General features: G+C 42.5%; 1 protein-coding gene across 8 annotated transcripts in view; it reads right to left on the reverse strand.

Moving 5' to 3' along the window:
- The window catches only part of CD36 (CD36 molecule (CD36 blood group)), a 62,219-nt gene extending 38,338 nt beyond the window's left edge, over positions 1-23,881 (reverse strand). Inside the window, exons 1-2 of one of the 8 annotated variants that reach the window (XM_075926457.2) lie at positions 23,697-23,881; positions 5,828-6,051 (exon numbers count right to left, since the gene is read on the reverse strand). In XM_075926457.2, the coding sequence (XP_075782572.1) occupies positions 5,828-5,947 (120 nt within the window). In that variant the 5' untranslated portion in view covers positions 5,948-6,051; positions 23,697-23,881. Of the gene's footprint in view, positions 1-5,827; positions 6,055-12,328; positions 12,467-22,653; positions 22,848-23,696 lie in introns of those variants that run through there. The other 7 variants (XM_075926429.2, XM_075926451.2, XM_075926466.2 and 4 more) reach the window with 7 other exon arrangements.
- Positions 23,882-25,190: the final 1,309 nt, after the last annotated feature.

A 25,190-nucleotide genomic window follows, 5' to 3' on the forward strand; every position in this document is an offset into this window, starting at 1 on the left:
TTAGTGAAGCAAAGGACTGCCATGGAGTTAAATGCTACTTAGGCAAACCTCATACTGACTTTAGTAAAGGCTGCAGGGTTTGGGCCAGAAGGGAAAAATATTCATTATTCAGGCATTATTGGCATTATTCAGGCTTCTGTTCATGTCTTTGTCTCTGTAACTCAATCCAGAGCAGTAAAACATAATTCAGCTCTTCGTGGTTTAATGGTGTTAATTTATGGAGTCAAAACTTTCCCATTTTACTGATGTCAAAGTCCCATTTGCTTTAACAGGATTTGTTTGGGGTGAACTGGATAGGTTCAGGGTGATTGCACATTGTGGATAAAAGTCAGTAAGAAGTTAGTTTGTGACTGTTTTATTCACTGTAGTTGTGAAGTGTCATATTTCGACCCTGAGCAGCTGAAAGGGCCAGTTAATTGCTTCCTTAATCCCAGCAATAAGACTCTAAAATAAATTAATTGACTCTGGATGCATATCAGATTACATCTCCCAGAGCCATCATGAACCACTTTATGCTACAGGGATTAACTCAGGACTAGAATGGGCAGTGTACTGCCTGTGTCCTCTCACCAGATTTGAGCCCAGTGTGAAAAGCTTTGAAATATGGATCTATGATTCTATTCTCAAAAACCAGTTGTAAAAATCACATTTTCACTCTCAGCAGTAGAGCTGGACAGAAAATGGTAATTCTGCTGTCTAAAAAAATGTTGATTTGAAAATTTATTTTTGTTTCATTCTGAAATTAAACAGAGATAGGCATTTTTCTTTAAAAAGCCCTCTATAGATACCCCAAAACAGCAGAGATAACTAAAAACCCCATTCATAGCTAATAATGCAGTGCATAAACCTGATAGAGGGTCACATTCCTCCTCTGAATCAGGTAATTGACCTAGATCTCTCACATCTGAAATGAATGCCCTAAATTACCACATTGTTGGTTATTCTGGCTTCCTTCCATTTTTCGAATATTCTGCCCTGAACCTGAGAAACTTTCCTGAAAAAAAATAATCAAAACAGACTTGACTGGTGGTGATGATGATAAGCAAGGTAGAAGGAATCTAGGTTTTTTTCCATTTTCCACTCTGCATGTTAGATGCAGAGTTGTAATGCAAATGGAATCCTATAGTGCCTACTCTACTCTGCACTGATTAGGCCCCAGTTGGAATATTGTGTCCAGTCCTGAGCACCACATTTCAAGAAAGATGTGGAAAAACTGGAGAATGTCCAGAGAAGAGCAACAAAAATGATTAAAGGTCTAGAAAACATGACCTATGAAGGAAGGCTGAAAGAATTGGTCTTATTTCATTTAGAAAAGAGAAGACTGAGGGGGAAATTATAGCAGTTTTCAAATATCTAAAAGGGTGTTACAAGGAGGAGAGAGAAAAATTGTTCTCCTTGGACTCTGATGATAGGACAACAAGCAATGGACTTAAAATGAAACAAGGGGGCTATGTCTACATTGGCACCCCTTTCCGGAAAAGGGATGCTAATGTAGACTTTGGAATAGGCAAATCCGCGGGGGATTTAAATATCCCCCGCGGCATTTGCATTAACATGGCTGCCGCTTTTTTCTGGCTTGGGGAAAAGCTGGAGAAAAGCGCCAGTCTAGACTTTCAAGTAGGAATAACAAATCCTCTGGAAAAAGCGTTATTTTCCGGAGAATAATGCCTAGACTGGCGCTTTTCTCCGGCTTTTCCCCAAGCCGGAAAAAAGCGGCAGCCATGTTAATGCAAATGCCGCGGGGGATATTTAAATCCCCCACGGATTTGCCTATTCCAACGTGCTACATTAGCATCCCTTTTCCGGAAGGGATGCCAGTGTAGACACAGCCAGGAGGTTTAGGTTGGACATTAGGAAAAACTTCCTAAGGGTTACATCTACACTGCAAGCTTACTTTGAAATAGCATGTCCACACTACAGGGAAGCCTCAAAATTAGACTGAGGCAGGCTCCCCTAATGTGAATGCCCTAACTCAATTTAGAGCCCAAGGAGGCACTGGGGAGGAATAACTTTAGAATGGCCCTGATGAGGGGCTATTTTGACATAGCAGCAGTGGAGCATCCACACATACCCTCTTTCAAAAGAGTTTTTTCGGAAGAGGCATTATTCCTAGTGGAATGAGGTTTACCAATATCGGAAAAAGCCCTCCATTATTTTGATTTTCTTTCAAAATAACAGCCATTGTTCCAGAAAAATGGTGCGTTGTAGATACACTGAAAGGGTCAGGGTGATTAAACACTGGAATAAATTGCCTAGGGAGATTGTGGCTCCATCACCAGAGATATTTAAGAGCTGCCTGGACAGACATCTATAAAGAATGATCTAGACATTACTTGGTCCTGCTGTGAGGGCATGGGACTGGACTCAGTGACCTCTTGAGATCCCATCCAGTTCTATGATTTTATGATTTAACAGAGTAATTTTAAGCGAACTCCTGTAATTCAGTGTGGTGCTCTCTCTGAAACAGAGAAGGTGAATGGTGAAAAATTCAAGAATCTGACACAAATTATCATAGACATAATGAAATAAAAGAGAAAGAAGCTAAAGATTAGCTCATCTGAAATTCACACGTATTTATAAATATGCATCATTTCCACAAAAATCAGGTAGACATTTGTAAAGATATGTTTGTCATAAAAGTAATCTAAAAAATATACCTAGATCAAGTAAATGAATGTACAATAATGTAAGCAACATAAATGCTCTAAATGTTGAAAAAAATGAAGACCGAAAGAATGTTCTGGTCTAATCCAAAGTAAATGCATAACCTCCAAAAACCTGAGTATAGCTCAAGATTATATCAGTGATATATATTTTATAATGACATGTTTCTTCAAGTTTTAATCAATTATAAAATGTTTGCAAAAATATTTGTTGAATGGTTCTTATCTCCTAGGTTATGTCTACACTACGAACTTCTTGAGGAAGAGACAATGCAAATGAAGTGTTCACTAGAATTTTCTTGAACTTCATTTGCATAATCTCTTCCAATCCATTTTGCTCAAGAGGTTTTTGCACAAAAACAAGAAGTGTGGACGTGTCTGTTTTGTGCAAAAGCCCCTTTTTGCGCAAGATGGCTATGCCTGTAAAATAGAGATTATGCAAATGAGTGTGGGAAAATGCTAATGAGTGCTTCATTTGCATTGCCTCTTCGGCAAAAAAAAAAAAATCTAGTGTAGATGTAGCCCTAATATTGCTAGATGAATATGGTTAATTGCCTACTGAGATGCACCAGTGCTTTTAGCTATTTTCTGACTTTTCACTTAATCTGAACTAAACTAGGTATTAGAATTGCAAAAATTCCACTGAAGCAGTTTTTTTGTTTGAATTTGCCAATTTGTGTAAATCAAACATGTTGTAGAGACAACATGATTTTGATGACGTTCCTCTGGAAGTCGCAAAGGTTCTAGTGGAAACCTGTCTGGATACCTGCCAGCCCACTCACCTGGCTCATTGGCAGCCTCCTTATTGGGCTTCTGGAGAAGCTGATCTTCCAGGGCCTGTGGCCCATGCAGATCACCCCAAAGCCAGGGATGCTAGGACTTCATCCCCTTTCATGGAGAAATTTGAAATTTTAATTTTTTGTTCCAAATTGAAATTAAACCAGCTTTTCAAATAGTAAAATCCTCCACAAAATGGAATATATTTTTCACCTAGTTCTATTAGGCTTCATTTCATTGTTCTGCACACTGTCCTAGTGATACATAAGGGCCTCAATGCAAAGAGGTGGGCACGGTCAGACTCTTGTGGCTGTTGAAGGTTTTTTTTTTCAGGCAGAAAGGTTCAACCAGAAGGCATTATAGTACATAAAAACATAGACATATTAGAGCAGCCATACTGGGTCCATCTAGCCCAGAATCCTGTCTGCCAACATTGACCAATACCAGATGCTCCAGAGGGAGGGAACACAACAAGTTATCCTCATGTGATCCCTCCTCGTCAGACATTTCCATACAAAAGGAGGCTAGGGACACCATGTCACTGGGAACACTCACACTAGCTAATGAGTGTGACTGCACTGTTGCAAAATTGAGCCATATGTGAAAAAAAATTCAAAGATTAGTAAGCAATTGAACATTAACAAACAAAGGAAATAATATAACAGGAAAAAAATGATAGCTTCCAAATCTTCATGAACCAGATATTCAATCCTGCAGAGACTTATGCACATGCTAAAGTTTAGCACAGGGATAAAGGCCCATTGACTACAGTATGATTGAAGCCTGTCGGTGTCTTTCTATTACAGTCAGAGGAGTTGCACAGTTTTAGACCAACTGAGTACATCACTCACATCCTATGAGGATTCACATATGACGCACACAGGGCACATCTACACTAGCCCCCAGTTCGAAATTGCTAATGAAGCATGGGATTTAAATATCCCACACTTGATTAGCATGTTCCCGGCCAGTCACCATTTTGGAAATTGACTAGCCCGAAGTAACACGCAGCAGAGAAGCGCGATTCCGAGATAAACCCCTTAGTTCAAATTAGCAGTTTTAAAAATGGTGACCGAACTCAGCAGTTTTGTCGACGGCTGTAAAGCTCATACTATGAGGAATAATGCCTTTTGTCGACAGAGTTCTGTCGACAGAAGGTGTTATTGCATCTATACTGTCCTTTGCGTCTACACTGTCATGCCGACAAAGTGGCTTGCTTTGTTGACAGAACTGGATATAGTCTAGATGCTCTTAGTCAACAGAAGCTTTGTCGACAGTATCTGTCGACAAAACTTCTGTCGACAAAAGCCTGTAGTCTAGACATACCCTTGAAGAAAGATGTGGGCAAACTAAAAAAAGTCCAGAGAAGAAAAATACTCATTAAAAAAGTTTGTTAAAAACCTGATCTATGTGGAAAAGTAAAAAAAAAAAAACCACCCTGGACATGGTTAGTTTAAGAAAGGCAGACTGAGGGGAAAACCGGATGGTAAGAGCTGTTATAAAGAAGACAGTGGTTCATTGTTCTCCTGGTCTTTCCTTCAGTGAACATGATGTAAATTGGCCTAATCTCCAGCCATGGAGATTCAGTTAGCTATCTGGGAAAGATTCTCACTATACAGATAGTTCAGATCTGGATCAGGTTTCCAAGGGAAGATGTGGAGTTGCTATCACTGAATGTTTTAAAGAACTGGTAGGACAAACACCTGTCAGGGTTGGTTTAGGCAGACTTGATTCTGACTCAGAGCAAGGGACTGGACTAGATGACCTCTTGAGGTCCATTCCACCCCTACATTTCTGATTCTACTTCTTACCATTTTCCCCTTATGCTAAATTTGAAATAGAGAAAAACAAACCAACTTCTGTTGAAATACAGGTTGAACCTCTCTAGTCTGGCACCCTCAGGACCTGACCATTTCCAAACCAGAGAATTTTCTGGACCACAGAAGGTCAGTATTGTCTAGCAGCATTACCAATACTTCCACTGCTTACTGGACTGTTAGAGGACATTTAGGGTACGGCTAAACTACATGGCTCCGTCGATGGAGCCATGTAGATTTGTTTGTTCGGCAAAGGGAAATAAAGCCGCAATTTAAATAATCGTGGCTTCATTTAAATTTACATGGCTGCCGCGCTGAGCCGACAAAGAGCTGATCAGCTGTTTGTCAGTTCAGCGCGCTAGTCTGGACGCTCACCTGCCAACATGAAAGCCTTTTATCGACCTCCCCGGTAAACCTCATCTTAAAAGCATGGATCAGAGAGAGTTCACCTTCACAGTAAAGAAAAGCCCTCATGTCTAATTACAGTATTGTGTAAATTTTCCCAACGAAAATTATGAGATTTGAAATAACCCAAAATCATATGAGATTAAAGGAGACCAGAACTGGTACCTTTCTTATTGTCTTGTTAATAATGTGATCTCCAAGTGGTATGAGGGCACCTCCAAATATAGCCAGCACTGCACCAAGGATCGCCCCAGTGAGCAGCCCACAGTTTTTGCCACAGCCCATTCTGCTTCTTTTTTCAGAGTGCGCTTTGTCCGCTTTTTTTCTATGCTTGAAGTCCTTGTATATCTGTGTGGTCCCAATGCATCAACCGATCTTGTCAAGAGAAACTGCTAATAGAACGGGAGAGAGAAAAAATCATTATCAAGTGCTCAAAGTCCAAAGTACATACAGAGAAACAAATAGGAAGATAAGTTGTAATGTGCTAAAACTTAACCCCTCTGTCAATGAGGTCTTGGCAGAAAAAACATTATTTCTTGATTCCTTGACACCTTATCTATTTGTTGCATGAAGTTATCTGAAACAATGAGTACTTTTTTCATTTTTATTTTCATTTCATCCAGCCCAATACTTTCATCATTATTCAGTAAAAACTCCTACTGGGGTAACTGTTTAGTCTGCAATGAGAAATTTGACTGAGTAAAAACTCCATAATTTGACCCAGAGGATTTGCCACACTGGAATGGTCCACTTAGGAATCTGCTTTGGAATCCTGCCAGGTACTGAAAAGGCAGGGTTTCTTTAAGTGCACAATAATGCATATAGCAAATTGTGCATAATACTCCATCTTTGTGATTCTGATAAGCTGTGGGCTTATGACCTGATTAGATACATCTTCACTGAATCCTTCACCTTTCATGCAGAAAATATCTATTGTGCATAAAATGACCTACAAATGAACTTAGAATACACCAAACTCTATTCTGCCTTTAAGTATACTAATATAAGACATGCATTAGTAGTAATTCTGCTTAAAGTGACAGGTTAGCACCCTATGTAGCTACATTGAGTTCAACATACTCTACATTTATAGCAGTATAAATAAAGCAATTTGAATCAGGGCAAATGGTAAATGTGCATGTGAATCTAAGATCAGATATGTGTTCCTAAAGCCCTTTTTTCCTTAAACTTGATTTTTCTTTTCACTTATTCTGGTGTAAGATAGGAGTAAATTTTCTGATGCCAGTAAAATTATGTCAGGATAAAACAGAAATGTGTCAGAATTGCTGAATCAGGAGTTACCTTATGCAGGAATCACTGAAATTATTATTATTATTATTATTATTATTATTATTATTATTGTTATTATTTTGGTAACAGAATCAGGAAATTGACATACTTGAATAAAAACTTCAGTGAAAATGGATTCTTCTAAAACACAGAATGGCAGGAACTCAACTGCTGTAAATGTAGTGCCAAAAAAGGAATGTAGATTTCCATTTTCCACAGGGCAAGTTTAGGAGGCGCACAAATGGAAAATTACTTCAGAGTATGGTAAAAACATCTTTAAAGCCTTATAAGCAGTGCCTGGCTGTTGAAATAGTTTATGTGCTGCTCTTACATTTAAAAACCATCTAATGTTCTTAAATGCAATGTGTTTGTAAGTGTTTGTGCAGTGTCTCAAGTCCCTAGGCATGTGCATGTGCTGACCGGGGAGCAGGGCAGAACTTCAGAAATAATGGGGGACAGTCTTCAGTTTTTGCTCTGGACAGTCTTTCTGCTTTGTTGATTATTTGTTCACTCTAGTTCCCTCCCTCACAGTATGGTCAGGTCAATTTGTCCTTCCAGTTTTCACCCATCTGTTCTCCTTCCATCTATACCTCTTGTCCCCTGCCCACCTTTCACAAATCTTTCTGTTTCTCTAATTCCCTGCCACTGAAAGCCCCCTGAATCACAGAATTAACAGGATACATGTCACCGTCCCACTGTTCACTCTGCATTTATATCAGAAGGGTGACCAGGTTAGTCTATATCCACAAAAACAATGAGTCCTGGGGCACTTTAAGGACTAACAGATTTATTTGTGAACACTCTTTCATGGACATAACCTCACTTCATCAGCTGCATCTGACAAAGTGGGTTTTTGCCCATGAAAGCTTATGCCCAAATAACTCTTTAAGTCTTTAAGGTGCCAAAGGACTCCTTATTGTTTCTGCTTTTATGTCATGTCTTTCCCCCCATATCCATTGTCTATTTAGATTGTAAACTGGTGAGGAAAGGGACTGGCTGTTACTATAACCTGTCTGTACATTCCTTAGAACAGTGGGGCCCTGGAATCAGTTTATGCTCTTCCTCAGAGTTACAGCATGATAAATATTATTAATAATAATTAAATCATATGCTATTAGTGTGCCTTTGAAGACGACTCTCAGACAGTGATTCAGGTAAAATTTAAGCACATGCTTCCATCCATCCATATTTATGGCTGAATTTAAGCCCATGATTAATTTGAACATTGTCCTCAGGGGCATTTAGCATGGGCTTGAAGTTAAGGAAGTGTCCATGTGCTGTTTTGAATAGGCATGCTAGGGCCTTGGAGATGTCATCAGGAGTTCTGCCTGCAGAATGGTACCATGTGTTGGGAGTTCACATGCCACCATGAAGGGCGTGTTCTAAATACACGGACAGATCAAATGGGATTAGATTAGATACCGTAAATGCCATGATATGGTGGTAAAGAGCAGAACCATATGATAAATTTTATGCACCTCCTCTGCACTCACCCACTAATCCATCTGTGTCAAAGTTAATTTTAACTTCATACAGCTGTCATTTTAGAAAATCTGCTTACTCAAGAAATGTTTCCTTCATCTCTCCCAGATTTCAAAGCTCTCATTACAGCATGTTAGTACGCAGCAGAGGATGGGAAGTATTCAGTCTTCACTCCATGGCAGGTTTAAGGTATGATTACATACATTAAACCATGAACCTCTAGGAAGGAGAGAACTTACAGCAGGGAATCTGCCAGCCCTGCTAATCAAATCTTCCTCCTCTCTCCCAGGGTCTCGTGAATGTCACAAAGTACAGGAGGCCCTGGGAGGGAGTAGGAGGAACAGGGATGTGGCATACTCAGTGGAGGGGGTTGAAAGAGACAGGGAAAAGGAGGGGGCAGGGGAAGACCAGGAACAGGAAGAGATGAGGTGGAGGTGGGGACTTGGAGAAAGGGGTGGAGTGGGGGTGGGGTCTGAAGCTGAGGGGTGAGGGGAGTTTGGGAGTTCATTAAAAATTTTAAATCAAAATGGGAGCCTTTGGGTTGCTAAAATTTGAGAATTGCAGCATAAAACCATGACCATTCAGTGCTAGAAAGAAGAAGGACTCTAGTTTTTAAATGGGCCCTCATCCTTGCTTCTAGCAAGTGCCCGTGCAGTTTAGTGGCTGGCCAGTCTTGATAAGTATGTGCACAAAAATATGGCCTCACAAGGCCTGGTGAGCCTTCAGCTCCCATTAGTGCTAGGCAGATGGGGCCCTAAGGCTGCATTTGTTGCCAAATAAAGTAGAACTTGGGAGAGGGAAAGTGGGTTAGTTCTTCATTTATGCAGTTTCAGAGCTCACCACAGTCACAAGTTTTGCCAAATTTTATTAACCCAACATCTCAGGATAAGAAAAAAACAGCTGCTCTTTGCTGCATGTTGCAAGTTGTTGCCTGCATTACTATCGATTCTTAACAGTTTCTGTTAACTGACTTTATAGGAATTAGGCTAAATTAATTGTAAAGCAGTTATTTTCTTTTCGGGTTAAGTAAACACACATGATCGAACTACAGGGTAGAAAGAATACTGCAAAGCAGTGACTACTGTAAGTGGACATACATTAGCTCTCAATGAACCATTATGGCAGAAAGGCTTAATACAATCCTTATATGTATGAACTAGAGAGTAGCAAGCAGGAGTAAAGCAGCAATTTTATCTTTGTATGTGGCATTGGCAAGAGTCAAATGAGAGCACTCTGTCTAGTTCTGGTGTCCTTTGAGGGAAGTTTACACATTGGAGACGGTGCAGAGAAGAACCAAAAAATGGTTTGCAGTCTGAAAAAATAACTTACAGTAAAAGATTTAAGGTGTTTTCTTTAATGTATTGGAAAGGAGAGTGAGAGTTGACTTGCTAATAATGCATAAATACAAAATACAGGGAGAAAATACCAGGTTATTGAAAGGGTCCTTAGCCTAACAGAGAGGGAGTAATAAGAACCAATGGCTGGGAACTAAAGCCAGGCAAATTCAAGTTAGTAATAAAGCACAGAGTTTTAGTAGTGAGGACGATTAAGCCACTGAAGCAAACTACCAAATGAACAGGAGGATTCTCAATCTCTTGATGCCTTCAGATCACATTTGGATGCCTTTGTGGAAGATATGATTCAATCAAACATAAGCCACTGGCCGCAGTACAGGGGCAACTGAGTTAATTTAGAGCTCTGCAGAGAACAAACATTCCGTAATGCAAATGAAGTCAAGATTTCGACATTTGGCTTTATTGTCAGTCTGAATTAAACCCTAATATTTTAAATTTCTGAAGGAAATTTCTAAAATATATATCATCTTGTTTCAAGTTTGATTTTTAATTGCATTATACTATAATATATAATGTGTTGTCCCAAAACTGTTGAAATGTGATATTCTAACATTGTCTGAACCTCCTTTATTCCAACCGGTATTTCACTTTCAACAGAACTGCATTGCCAAGCAGAATATTGCCCCATCAAAATTTCTCTGACCAGTTCCAATGAAATTCTTTGGCCTCTGTGTTATACAAGAAATCAGACTAGGTGATCTAAAACTACTTTCTGGCCTTAAAATCTATGCTTTTATGAAAGTCGTAAACTTGATTTGTCAATTGGTTGGTAATAACTTTTGTCAAAATTCCCTACTTTTGTAACTGTAAGGGTTTCACCACTGTCCAACTAAAAATAATGCAATAACTGTCTAGACACACCCTGAGTTATGCAATTTGGAAATCTTTTATATTGGTTAATTACTTTCAGATAACTACAAGGTTACTGACAATATTCAGCTGTAGATAGAAATATGTATGCTCCGCGTTTCGCAAACTTTGAGAACCCCTGCCTTAGCTATTATAATTTTACAGCTGATTAACATATGAAGATAAAGATATTATAAAACAATTGATAAAATAAGTTACAGTGCAGAACATATCTACTCCATCATTATGATGTATAGCTGTAATGCAAAACAAAATATTATATATGGTACTATGAAAAAATTAATTTTAGCATTAACAAATTGATTTTAGCATTATCATCACAATCCAAAAATAGCCCCTTCCTGCAATGCTGGTCATGACGATACACTAAGGTTTTTTTACTTATTGCTGTTTATGAACTTGATCTTGGAAACCCCTTTATTTTATGAGAACAGCTTAAAATATCTTTGCAAAATTCTGGGGAGCCACTGCCTTGGGGGAGGGGTGAATAAAAAAGTCCTTAAAAGTGCATTGTCTTTATTTAGCAGGCTCTGTATTTGTTAAGAATGTTTGTTTAAAGGGACTCCAACTCATCCAGTTCAGTCCAAAATTTAGACTATGTAAAAAGAAAAGTCTTTACAAAAGCCTAAGAACCATATCAACCTTTTCCTAAGATGTTCTTGACATTCTCTCACTTGCTTTTTTTTTTAAACAAATAAGCTCTGCCTTACAATTCTTAGCCATCCAGACTCTCGAGCTCTAAGTTCCTGAAAGCATCACTGACATCCTTTATGGCAGAGATCCCCAAACCTGTCAGGCATGTTCCCTTAGGGGCCACAGAGAAACATCGGAGCGGAGGAAAGGGGCATGGCAGGGGTCTGAACCAACCTTCCATGGGGATGGGTGAGGAAGAAGCACCATCCAGTTTTGCTCACAGCCAAGTCTCTGGACCCAGCCCCACTCCTTAGTTGTGGCCCTAGCCTTGGCCCTCTTATCCCATCCACACCCCCTCCTCCTGGAGCCCTGGCGCTTCACCCAGTCCCAGATGAGATGGGCGTGTGGACATGGGTAAAGAGGGGTGTGAGGTAAGAAGACTGGGTCATTGTCTTGGCAGAGTGAAATACAAATGGGAAACAAGTAGCATGAACAGTGAAAAGTTAAATGGATTCTGAAACATCTCAGTGTTAATAATAAACAGATTTGCTAATTTCATGCGTTCAAAAATCATGAGTCATGAGTTAAAAAAATCATGATTTTTTTAAAAAGTTTACATTGGCAGTGATTTTCATTTGTCTTCTATTTTTTGATTGTTTGCTGTGCATTAAAGTCATGTTTTGAAGCTTCCTCCACAACTGAGGACTACAATTTTCCTTTTAGTTAAAAAAAAAAAAGCTGTCTTTAGTCACATGACACAAGGAACTAGCACTGTAATAAAACCACCAAATATCACAAACCACATACGAAATGAGGGAAGTTGACAACCGTGAATACATGTTATTAGTAACACATGGAAAAAAAACGTATTTGTTTTAATACATGTTTCATTTGACAATGTCATTTATATAAGAAGAACGTTTCAAAATCTGCCATTCTCCCATTAAGTTACAAGTAAGTATCTTGGAGATCTCTTCTCTCATAATTAAATAATTGGAGAGTCCTCTCATTATTACCTTTGCATTATCTGACTTACCTTGAAGGAAAATGAATGAATTTTCAGCTAAATACATCAGGATTCAGTATATGACTTGCATCAGTGTTACCAGGAGATGAACATCAAAATCCCCACACTGAAGACAAAAACTCCAAACATGTGGGAGTGTTTATATATTGCAATATGTCACATCCTTGAATATTATAATTTGCTAGAAGGAAAAGTGATGTAGTATTGCTGTATGGGGTCTATTTTTACAGTCTGACTAAAACCCATTACCTATATCTGGTGGTAAAATACTCAGCAGCTGCAATTTTTGTCAAATTCTGATCCAAGTAAGACAGAGGTCAGGGAGATAAAGGGAAACTTACTTCTTTAGTTGCCAATCATTTGTTCTGTGTCCTATTCCATCCCATTTGTCAGATTAGAAGGATGGAGCTGAGTAATACTCAATTCCATGCTTTGTTATACTCATTGGGTTTTTTTAAACATTCCTTGGATGTTATTGTTTTGTTACACAAACACTGGGCTTTCATTGCAAGCACTCGGTTATCACAACTCCAAGCAATTTATTGCCCCCATTTTATCACACATGTTTCTGTTATGAATGGAATTAGAATCATAGGGTAAGAAGGGACCACAAAGGTCATCCAATTTAACCCTGTACCAAGATACAGGATTTATTGTGTCTAAACCAAGGGTGGGTAAAATACAAACTGCAGGTGGTATCCAGCCTGCCAAACCTTTGGATCTGGCCTACCACAATCCACTAAGCCATCCATGTCCTGTGGCCCAGCAGGACTCACAGGCAGAATCCCTGCCTGCTGTGCCCCCCCCCCCCTCCGCATACGCCTCTCAAAGCAACCAGCTTTTGGGGCTATGTGGCAGTGTCATAAGTGCTGCTATGGTAAGTGCCTCCTGTCCAGTATCTGCACCTGCATGCCTTGCCCCTGCCTTCAGGACCATCCTTGCAGCTCCCATTGGCCAGTTTTCAACCAGTGGGAGCTTCCAGGGCATGCTTGCAGACGTGTGCAACATACTTCTGTCAAGCCCACATTTGTCCATCTCACTTATAAGAATGTTATGTGGGAATGTGTCAAAAGCCTTGCTGAAGTCCAACTATATTAGATTCACCACATTTCCACCTATCCACTAGCCAGTTTCCCTGTGAAAGGAAATCAAGCTGCTTTGGCATGATTTGTTCTCAGTCAATACATGCCGGCTGCTAGTCATCACTCCTTCATCAGCCAGGTATTCACACACTGAATATTTTATACACTATTCTAGTAGCTACCCAGGTAACAGAGTAAGACTGACATTTTTGTAGTTCCTCAGATCCTCCTTTTTTCCCTTTTTCAAGATGGGCATTATATTAGCCCTTCTCCAGTTTTCCAGGACTATGCCTATCATCCATAAGTTTGTACATGTTGTTACCAATGGCTCCAAGATTTTTTTCAGCTAATCTCTTGAGTACCTTTGGGTAAACAGTATATGACCCCATTGATTTGAATTCAAATTGTTCAGAAGACTTTGTGTGTTCTTTAATTATTGTGAACTGCATCCCTTCCTCTTATTATGTTGAAATAATAGGGACAGGAAGCAGACCATTATTTTTATGGACAGTTCTGTGTTAGAGTTCAACTAGTTGGATGCTTTCTTTCCCATTGGATGCTGCAGCTTCATTCCTGTGCACTGCAACGAAAACAAAGTGGTACTACAAGCTTTCTTCAGCTATTGCACTGAAAAAAAATCAGTGTTATTGTCAAAAAGCCCTACTGGACCCCATGTAGCTGCCACCAGATAGATTTGAACCTGGGACCTCTGGGAAGATTGATAGAGGAGCCACCACACAGCTTGAGCTGTAAAGCCAGCTGGCACTCAGCTTAAGCTGTAGAGCTCCCTTGTTATCTCTCGCTGTAAGTGGTCTCGGTGACAATACATGGGACAGTGAACCACACTAGGGTTATGTCTTCACTGCCAGTTCTTCAAGCAGAAAATATGCTAATGAGGAACTCATTAGCATAAATCACAATCTCATTAGAATATTTTATGCCATTTCTTTTTGCGCAAGGGATTTTTGCGCAAAAAGCAACAGTGTGGACGGGGGTTTTTTGTGCAAAACCCCCATTTTGCGCAAGATCCTTATGCCTCTCCGGGACATGCATAAGTCCACACGGCTTCTTTTTACGCAAAAACCCCTTGTGCAAAAAGAAACGGTAGAAAATATGCTAATGAAATCACAACTTATGTTAATGAACTTGCAGTGAAGTTGCAGCCAAGGTGTGTGGGTTACACACTTTCCGTAGCTGAGGAAGCACTTCCCAAACTTCAGAGACCCAGCTGAGATCCCACAGGAGCCCTTACTTGTAACTTCCACTGGGCAGATTTGAATTTGGGTCCTCTGGGGCTTAGTGTTGGATCCTCTACAGCTTGAGCTATAAAATTTTATTGCTCAAGCTGTAGAGGCTCCAACACTAAGCTCCAAAGAATCCAGGTTCAAATTTGTCTGGTGGTGGTTATATCTACACAGGGCCAGGATACTCCATGAGTTGGAATCTTTAACTGGAGGTCAGGGTTTGACTCCTTTCCCCATGGAATAATAGGGACCTGTCCTTTCCCCACAATGGATCTTGCAGGTGGAGCTGGAGCAACTGCAGGGACTCGAGGGGAAGAGGGTTAAGAATGTTAATAACCGACAATTATAAGATGTCAATCTAATGATGTTTGCTCTATGGCTATGTCTACACCCTCCCCCAAACCCAGGGTCAAGGATATGTATAGCTGTATGCCTCAGTTAAAAGAGAACCACAGCATACATCTGTGAAAGGCTCTGACAGAAGGGAGGCAGCAGAGAAAGCCTTCAGCAATGGGAAGACTTTTGCCTCTGCCACCACGTGCCACAGCTGTTCCTTGGGTGAGGGAAAATCTCCAGCTGAGTAGAGGAGGAAGGGATATCTGGAGCACTTGCAGAGCTGTGTAGGGTATGTGTTTACTTGCCTGAGCAGTGCCTCCCTATCTATATTCCTACAGCAGGGTGCAGCATATATCCTCTATGCTATCATAAGTAAGTGCTGTGTAGCATTATCCTGTGAGTGAGTCAAACAAACCACTCATTTAAAAAGACTCTGGTAACAACACATGATGGACTGTCATATTTCCCACTTCCCTTTTTAAAGAACTGGTTTATTTGCATACATAGAGAAAACATCTTTAACAACAAGTGTCATTGTTTAAGAGCATCATAGTGTCAGTTAGAGTACAACACGAAACAAAATGCACGTGTTTTACATTTTGGTAATATGGAAAATATCTCAGTATATAGTATCAGCATGGGCTGGTGACAGGATGCTGCAACAACACAATGCAAACTTTGGGATGTTCTCATGGAGCATGTCTACACTACAAAGTTAATTTGAAATAACAGCCGTTATTTTGAGTTAACTTTAATAGCATCTACACAGCCAAACCTCTATTTTGAAATAAATTCAAAATAGCAGAGCACTTATTTCAAATTTGGTAAACCTCATTCTATGAGGAATAACACCAAAATCAAAATATCTAATTCAAAATAAGTGCTGTCTAGACATTTATTTCAAATTAGGGGGCCTCCAGACTTCCCAGGATACCCTGGTGACTACTCTGGCCTCAACCAAGAACACTTCTCTCCCTCCCCCACTTCCTGGAGCCTTTAAAGGGGTAGACTCTGGCCTCATTGCCTGTGCCAGCTCCAAGCCTGCCAGCACAGAGCCAGCAGTCACTGCCCTGACCCAGTGGCCCCAAAACATGAGCCAGCAGTGACTGGCAGCCAGCCCTCCACCACTCCCCAGGAACAGTCTGCCAGCTCCCAGGAGCCTGCCAGGGCCCAGAGAAGGCGGGTGCTTTCCTGGTCAGGGTGGAGATCATAGACCTTATTCAGGTTTGGGGGGGATGCCCCCAACATCCATGATCGCCTCACTAGATGGAGGAACACAACTGTCTATGGCAGGATAGCTGTCAGCCTGGCCACCAAAGGCCACATACGAGCCCAGGAGCGGGTTTGCATGAAAACCAAGTTGGTCCGGCAAGACCCCCAACCCTGAGCCCTGAGCTTCCCCACCTCCTTCTTCCCTTTGCTTCCCCCTTCCACTTCCCTCCTCCCAGGTTTCTCCCTCCTCTCTCCCACCCTTTCTTCTCCCCTCTCCCGCCTCCTTTTCCCAGTCTCATCAGAATTTCATTCCCCCCCCCCCCAGTTTTGTTAAATAAAGAGAGTTTGTGTTCATGAAAATACATGTATTTTATTTGACATCAGGAAGGGGAGTTGGGGAGGGGTAAGTGGAAGGATGTGAGGGAGGAATGAGGCACAAGCCCAGGGAGGCTCTTAATGCTCCTCAGGGTGGAAGCTCTCCTGCAGGGCCTCCTGGATACTGACAGCCCCCCGATGGACCGGATGGCAGCCTGCAGAAAGTGCAGCCAGGCTCATAGCAACACATCCAAGAGAAGCACCAGAGTGTCCATGTTGCAGAGTGCTGTGGTGTCCCGAGTGAGGGCAACCAGAGCACGCAGAGACAAAATGCTTTGCTGTCCCTCATCGAGGTACACAAGCAAGCAGGGTAACCTGAGAACTGGCTGTCCAAGATGTGGGGGGAGGAAGAAGGAGGGGGGGCCCTTTAAGCACAGACCTCAGATAGCCTCAGGCAGCAGCCACACAAAGTAACTCCTGACCTGGTACCCTGCTGGAACTGGTTCTGTCCAGCCTTAAATGCAATTCAGAGTCCACTCAGTGTGGACACGCTATTTCGAAATAGCAAAATCCTATTTCGAAATGCATTTTGTGTGTAGACGTGTTATTGCGAAATAAGCTATTTCAAAATAACTCTGTTGTGTAGACATATCCTTAGAGAAGTGAGCACTAATACGAGATCCTTAGATTCTGAGGCCATGTCTCAGTTTTATGAGGGAATCAGAATCTACAATGAGCCATTGGAAAAAATCAACTATTTCAGGTCTGCAAGAATATCAAAGTGTTACTTAGTGGGAGCGAAACAAGTAGGACGATTCCATGTGATGGACAAGTAAAGAAGGCTGAATTGAGAGGGAAGCAGCTTAATGTATTGATCTGTTCTAGCCCCATTTGGACATACTCCCCTCCTGTGAAACTTCCCTCCCTGCCTCACAGCATAATGATGAAATTTGAGATCAAAGCTTCACTCTGACACCTGGTTTGGATGGCCTCTGCTAAGTTATCCCCAGATTCTCAAGAAAGAGACAGCCTCACCATCCATGTCAATAGAAGGGGAGGAGATGATTCTGTGTAGTGGCTAGGGTGGCCCTAATTATTTTTTTGTGCTCCCAAATTTCACCGTGGGTTGGACTCTGCATTAATAAAAAAAAATGTTCAATGTTTTTTCCAACTAAATAAACAAACCTACTGTCTCATTAGCCAAGTGTTGAAAGTCTATTTGACAATCTGTCAAAGGATGGGGAGCCATCTGCTAATTAGAATCATACTATTGTAGGACTGGATGGAACCTTGAAAGCTCATCTAGTCCAGGCCTCTGCACTCATGGTAAAATTAAATATTATCTAGACCAGTGGTCTCCAACCTTTTTTACACCCAAGATCACTTTTTAAATGTCAGAACAAGCCAAGATCTACCGCCCCATCCTTCCCCTGAGACCCCACCCCTTTCTTGAAGCCCCACCCTCTGTTCTCCTCTCCATCACTTGCTATCCCCAGCTACACTCTCAGGGTACAGCTACATTGCTGCTTTTTCCCCCGATTCTTCTGTAGGAAGAGGTTTTTCCAACTTTTGGCCTGTCTAGACTGGACCAAATGTTAGAAAAACACCTTCTTTCGGAAGCCCCCTTACTCCTCGTGGAACAAGGAATACAGAGGTTACCAAAAGAGCATGTTTCTCTTCCACTAAAAAAAAGCAGAAGAACAATCTCATCCCTGGATGTGGAAGAGTTTTTCTGGGACACCTCTGGAATCCTGGAAAAACTCCTGCAGTCTAGCCATACCCTCACTGGGTTGAGATAGGATGTGTGGGCTCTGGAGTGGGAGTGAGGGATTTGAGTATGGGAAGGGGTGAGAGGTGCAATCTCTGGAAGGGAATTTGGATGCAGGAGGAGGTGGAGAAGGGGATGCTGGCTCAGGGAGGGGGCTCCAGGCTGGGAAGTGTTGGTGTCAGGTGGCGGGTTGGGGTACTGAGAAAGCCACAGGCTTGTGGATGTGAGGGTGCAGGAGTTTGGGTTGGGGTATGTGAGGGGCTCAGGGCAGGGATGTTGGGAATATGATGAGCTCAGGACACAGATCTGTGGTCTGTGGATGGTGCAAAAGTGTTGTGGAAAAAGACTGAGGATGTGGGGGTGCAAGAGTTTGGGGATGGGAGAGGCTCATGACAGGGGGTTCCAGTATATGATCTAGGGCCTGGGGAGGGGGTGCAGGAGTGTTATGATGCTGTGGCCAGATGGGGGCTTGGACCCAGTTGGGGGTTTGTTGGCCAAGCTTCATTTTTAAATAAAATATTGCCAAACACAAAAAGTTTCAGCGTTGTCTTTATTTATGAGAAGGGCGGGGAACCTGTTTTGAGTCAGGGGGTCACTGACCCACAGAAAAGTCAGTTGGGGCCACACAACTGAGATGCAAAAAAATAACTCCTACAACCCCCACCCGCTCCTCAAGCCTCACTAATGTGGCCCCAATTGTGCTGGTGGAAGCAGGGGACATTGTACTGGGGAAGGGTGCTAATGGGTGCTGGGGCAGGGGACAAGGTTCTGCGACAGGGGACAGGGTGCCAGTGGGAGCAGGGGACAGGGTGCCAGTGGGGACAGGATGCCAGTGGGGACAGGATGCCAGTGGAGACAGCAACAGGGTTCTGCGGCAGGGGACAAGGTGCCAGTGGGGACAGGCGACAGGGTTCTGCGGCAGGGCACAGGGTGCCAGTGGGGACAGGCGACAGGATTCTGTGGCAGGGGACAGGGTGCCAGTGGGTGCTAGTTGGTACAGTATGCCAGTGGGGGCAGGTGACAAGCTTCTGAGGCAGGGGACAGGGTGCCAGTGGGGACAGGTGACAGCGTGTTGGTGGGGGTAGGAGACAGGGAGTCCCCGGCAGGCACCTCCTACCAGGACTCCTACCCCATCCTCCCCCCAGAGGAGGGAAGCCCCAGTGCGCACCTCCTCCAGGGACATCTCTCCCTTTCACCTCCGCCCCCCGAGAAGAGAAACCCCAGCATGAGCCTCCTCCCAGGACTCCTCCCCTTCCCCTTCAGAGGAGGGAAGCCCCAGCGCGTGCCTCCTCTGGGGACTCCTACTCCTCCCCCCCCCCACGCAGCAAGTCCCTGGCGTACCACAGACCTCGGTTGTGGTACCGTGCCCATTGTTTGGAGGAGGTGGAGCAGTGAGCACACTTCCTTAAACCCAGGAAGTGGCGTGTAGCTGCCGGACTTCCTTCCACCCCGCAGGAAGCTGGCACTACCTCCATTGTCACTGGAGGTAAGTAGTGGGGCTTCTTGAGAGTGGGGAGAAATGGGAGGGCCCCAAATGCCTCGTGATTGACTGGTCGAGCCCTCCAATCAACCAGTCGATCGTGATCGATTGGTTGGTGACCACCGATCTAGACCATTCCTGACAGGTGTTTGTCTCACCTCCTGTTAAAATGGAGCTACGACAACCTCTCTAGGCAATTTATTCCAGGGCTTAACCACCTTGACAGTTAAGAAATTTTTCACAGTGTCTAACCTAAACTTCACTTGCTGCAATTTAAACCCACTTGCTATATAGCCTGTCCTCACAGGTTAACAAGAACAAGTTTTCTCCCTCCTCCTTGAAACCTGTTACCCTCACCCCTCTTAGGCTATGTCTAGACTACCGGCTTCTTTTGGAAGAAGCTTTTTTCGGAAGAGATCTTCTGAAAAAACTTCTTCTGAAAGAGAACATCCATACTGCAAAAACACATCAGAAAAGCAATCTGCTTTTTCAAAAGGAGCATTCAGACTGAATGGACACTCTCACATATAAGCTCTGATTGCAATGGACAGAATGGACACTAGGGCACCTGTGCTTTTTCCTCCTTCCTCTTCTTCCAAAAGAACTCCCTCTTCCCCATCCATGCACATCTTTTCGTGAAAGAGCTCTTTTGCAAAAAGGCTTCTTCCTCATGGAATGAAGATGACTAATGCTGGAAAGCCCCCTCTGTTCTTTTGATTTTCTTGCTGAAGAACGCGATTGCAGTGTTCCTCAAATTTCGTCGGAAAACAGCTGTTTTTCTGACAAAGCTCTCTAGTGTAGACATACCCTCAGTGTTCTCTTCTCCTAACTAAAAACCATTTCCCTCAGACAGATCTTGTGCACACTCCAAAGAAGGAGAGAGATTCTTGGCATGGGAGCCTTTGAGACAGTTCTTCCATGATAAACTTCCCCTGCACCTTCTTCCTAGTAGTGTCAGCAGACCTCCCCTCCAAATTCTAGGAACTACTGAGCTGCTTTGTTCTCCTAGTGCATCGCTCAGGGAAAGGGGTAGAACTGCCCCACACTTCCCAGCAGGAAGTAACAATGTGGCTGGAGGAGTAGAGTGAGTTGGGGCTGCCTTGCTCTGCTTCCCCTGCTGCTGCCAGTGAGTGCAGGGGCCTCCCAGCCTCTTACCCTGGGCCATCTCAGTTGGGGGAAGAGACGGGGCAAGAGCAAGGCAGGGTCAGAGCAAGGGCAGGGAAGAGATGGGGAGTAGGTGGGCAGATGGTGTGGCATGAGTGAGGTGGTGCAGGAAGAGGCAGAGTCTGAGGCAAAGGAGGATTGTTCTGGCCCTTCCCTGGACTGGGGGAGGAGAGGTCACATGGCCTGTGGCAGTCCCTCACCAGTCGCTCTTGGTGCCAAGTTCATTTGCAGGGAAACCCAGAGAAGATGGCAGCTGGAGGGAAGTCCTGGCAACAAGGCTCCAGTGAAACCACACTTGAGATTCTAGGCCTCCTGTATATCTCTTAGGATGTGATTGCCATTAAATGCTTCTCATATGACTCCAATTTTTGTGACAGAATTCCTATAGAGATTCCCCTCTTCCCTGAATATTTCAAGTACTGTGGCTCTGAAGTATTGGGCTCTGAAGAAAAGACAACACCCTTCAGCATAAAGCCTTTTATTATGCACAGGAGGATTTTCCCATCCGTACCGTGTACCAGAAAATAACATCTTCCTCCTCACACATACACTGAAACATGAAAAAGGAAAGTCTCCTGTTTGTTTGTTTTTTTCCTTGAAAGATGCTTTGCTTTTGCAAACAAAAAAAGGTACAAGAGAAGACTAGAATAAATAAAATAACCCTTGCCTTATGAGAGACTCTTCTGGCAGCATATGAAGTCCCAAGGGGTATAAAACAAGTCAAGAACAATATGTGAAGAATTATTGTAGACAAAGAAACATTTCAAACTAGGCAGGTCAGACCACAAGGAAGCATACTGTCAGGGAAATCCCTGTACCATCAAGGCATGGAAGAGTTGACCTAGTACATGTGTAACAACTCAAACTGCTATGATTTTTATGAAAGACATGGCCCAGATTGATTGTTGATATAAATCAGAGTTGGTCAATGGAATTATACTGATTTACATAAACTGAAGAGGAGAACTGGCTATTTCTTTAGATCAAACCATTGACATATTTCTGTATCATAACTATCAGTTATGCCGTGAGTATTTTCAAAACATAATAATAGAATAGAGAAAAACCTCCACCGCTATTTTCCTAGCAGTAAAAATGATGAATGTTGTAAGTCGTGCTTAAACAATGCAATAAACTAACCAAAGAGTTATTTTGCATTAATTACTGTAATTCACTGCTGTTATTACATTTTTGCAAGCATTAAAATTAATTATCTTTATTACTACTTGGTTGTTAAAGAGAATCAGATGATAAAAACACCTGAAGTTATTACAAATTAGAAGTTTTTCAGAAAGTATGATATAATAGCTGTCTCAATTAATTAGGGACACAAAAAGAAGAAAATGATTATCTAACTATTTGTCCACAGTTTGGTACAATTGTACTAACTGTAATGCCATTTTGCTTTTGTTGTCTAGGGGTTCGGCTGAACCTGGACTTGTGCATCAAACAAAAATCACTAATTATTTGCATAAACATCCTTATCAAATTTACTGATAAGCTAAACTATAATAATTGCTGTAATGTACATCTCAGTATTTTTACTATTTGGCATTATATCATAATTGCTTAAATTTTAAACACACACTCTATGTAATGCACACACATATATGAATAGAATTAGGTGTATCTATAGTATATACCATAGTTAGCACTGACAATACTGTATTTCAAAAACAAGGGACTGTGTTCTTAGCATCCTTGTTTACCACTTAATAATAATTAGTGCTCACCTACAATTGCCAAGGATATTTCTTGCTGCTTTTGCTGCACTCGGCAACTCCTGATCTCGTTGTACAGGGATGAAGAAATCTTTGTAGGAGTCGGGATGGGGCAGGGGATGTGGACAGGGCTCTGTGTGGGTCGTCTCCACTGCCAGGACCAAGCTTCCTGTGCATCTTGTTCCCCACAGCTACAGCTGCAGCATCCAACCAACTAGTGTTTATGCTGCTCTGCTGGGGACATTGGCAGAGACTCTGTGAGCAAGGAGGCTACACCCTGGAAGTACCGACTGCCCCACCCCAGCCAGAGTGAATCAGACTCTGGCTCATCAGCACAGATGCAGAGCATACAGCTTAGTCCATTTGCCCGGCCAGACACAGATTGCACAGGAAGAGCAGAGGGGACTGTGCAGAAGAGTTGGATTCAGCACAAGTCCCTGTCCAGCAAGGAGACAGTACTCACAAGTGCATCCCCTCCTGACTCTGACCTGTCAGTGCTGCATGGGGAAAGCAAACAAGACCATGCTCATGGGTCAGGATAGGAGGGAAGTGAAAAAATGTCTTTGCGATTACTGCTGTTGACATTTGGGATAAAAGTTGATCCACAAGGATTTAGTATTGGGCAGACAATTCTCTATTTCAGTAAGGGATGTCCTTTATAATATGGGACTGTTGGCAATACTAACTACAGTACACATACACACACAGTCACGATAAGCTGCACAATGATTTGCATACACTGAGGTATATATACTATATTAGCTGTATACACACATACATATATAATTCTTGTCATTATAAAATACAGCAAAATAGTATGCATTAACATGTATGGAACCTCATTTTAGAAGCATTTCAAAAATGTGTTTTAGTATTTCCTAAAGTTTGCCCTAGCAAATATGCAATTCACAGACAAGAAACATGAGGTGAGCAACTTTTTGCGGAAGATGACATTACATATATAAGGGCATTTTCAGGCAATGTGGTCCAATGACAGCTATTCTCAAAGGGGCATGCTCTGAAACTGAACTTAACTTATCAATGTAGAGACATACCTGTAAAGTGAGACAGCTGCTCTCGATACCCCCATCAGCCAGAAGGGATTGTTGCAGAGGAGCCTGCAAAGTTCGCTCCTTGTTCACAGAGACATCTGGTGATTGTAGCAATTCTTTTGCAATCCAGGCTGACCAGTCCTCTTAAGAGTCTGTTGATCTGTCATCAGTGACAATGAAAAGAAAAGCAAGCTGCAGAGACCTTTTAAACCCTCTGGTGGCAAAGCTGTCTCAAAAGATGGAAACATAAGCTTTGTGACCAGAGATAACCCATTTTCCCACTTCCTCTTTACTTAAAGCATCAGCAAAAGAAACCCTTTCCACACCAACCCCTGCCTCCGATCTCTTTTTCCTGTCAAATAACTGAGCTGAAAAATAAGCTATTGCACGATCAGCGTGAATAGATTTAACTGAGAAAAAATCCTTGGCATTGTTCCTTAGCATTCACATGGTGCTTTATCTCCAAAGGATCTTTGCAAAGAACAACTAATCCTCACAACACCTACTGGAGTTAAGAGCAAAGGCATCATTATTAAATCTCCACAGCTGGAATTCTGATTGCTATTTATGAAATACAGTGCCAGGCCAGGTGTCTGCTAGGAGAATGGAGGCTCATGCATGTGGACCTAGAGGACAATTATACTTAGGGGCTGATCCAAAACCCACTGAAGCTAATGGAAGTATTCAGTGGGCTTTGAATCAAGATCTTATTGGCTACAGGAAAATGTAAGCCAATATATCCATGCTACCCATTCTCTCTATCTCTTTTGGCCTAACTCACTGGCTAGGCCTTTTGATCACAAGCACTGAGCTGCTCCAGCATTTGGTCACTGGTATGCCAGGTATAGGGCACCAGCCTTACTCCGCTCCGTTGGGACTTTGATGGGGAGCAGACTGAGCAGCCCCTAAATGAGAAGCCTGGTGGCATTAGGATAAAACCTGTTCAGATGGATATGCACAGCCCCAAGGCAAGGGAGAGAATTGGGAAAATAAAACACCTTCCCAGCTCCACTCCCAGAAGCCTAATGTGCTCTCCATCCATTTTCCATGCGCTTTCACTTCCTCCCATCACGATCACTGACTTTAAGAGCAAGTCAGAAGATAAGGGCAGGAAAAGGGGAAAAAATACAGAATTTGGTTTCCATTTGCCTATATATTTTCACTGGTGCTGAATTTCCCAAGCCAGCTCTACTTACTTTGCTGCTGTTGCTCATTATCTGGCCTCCTTGGGATCCTGTTGGCCAGATGCCTGCATGAGTCTCATCTGGGCTCCCAGCAACTTCCTTCAGGTTCGTGCCATGCTTCTCCTCTTCCTTCACTGAAAAACTTGAGTCCCCTCTTTTCCCACCCAACAGAGTCTTCCAAACGCCAGTCATCCCCCCGCCAAAATTCTCCTTCCCACCCTGAAATATCTCTAGTGATTCCTTCATTCAACTGTTCCCCTCCTCACCATCCCACCTTCCCACTGTTCCCCTCCTCACCATCATATCCTATAGC

This window comes from Pelodiscus sinensis, chromosome 1 (assembly GCF_052426305.1).
Source record: "Pelodiscus sinensis isolate ZL-2025 chromosome 1, ASM5242630v1, whole genome shotgun sequence".
Lineage (NCBI taxonomy): Eukaryota > Metazoa > Chordata > Testudines > Trionychidae > Pelodiscus > Pelodiscus sinensis.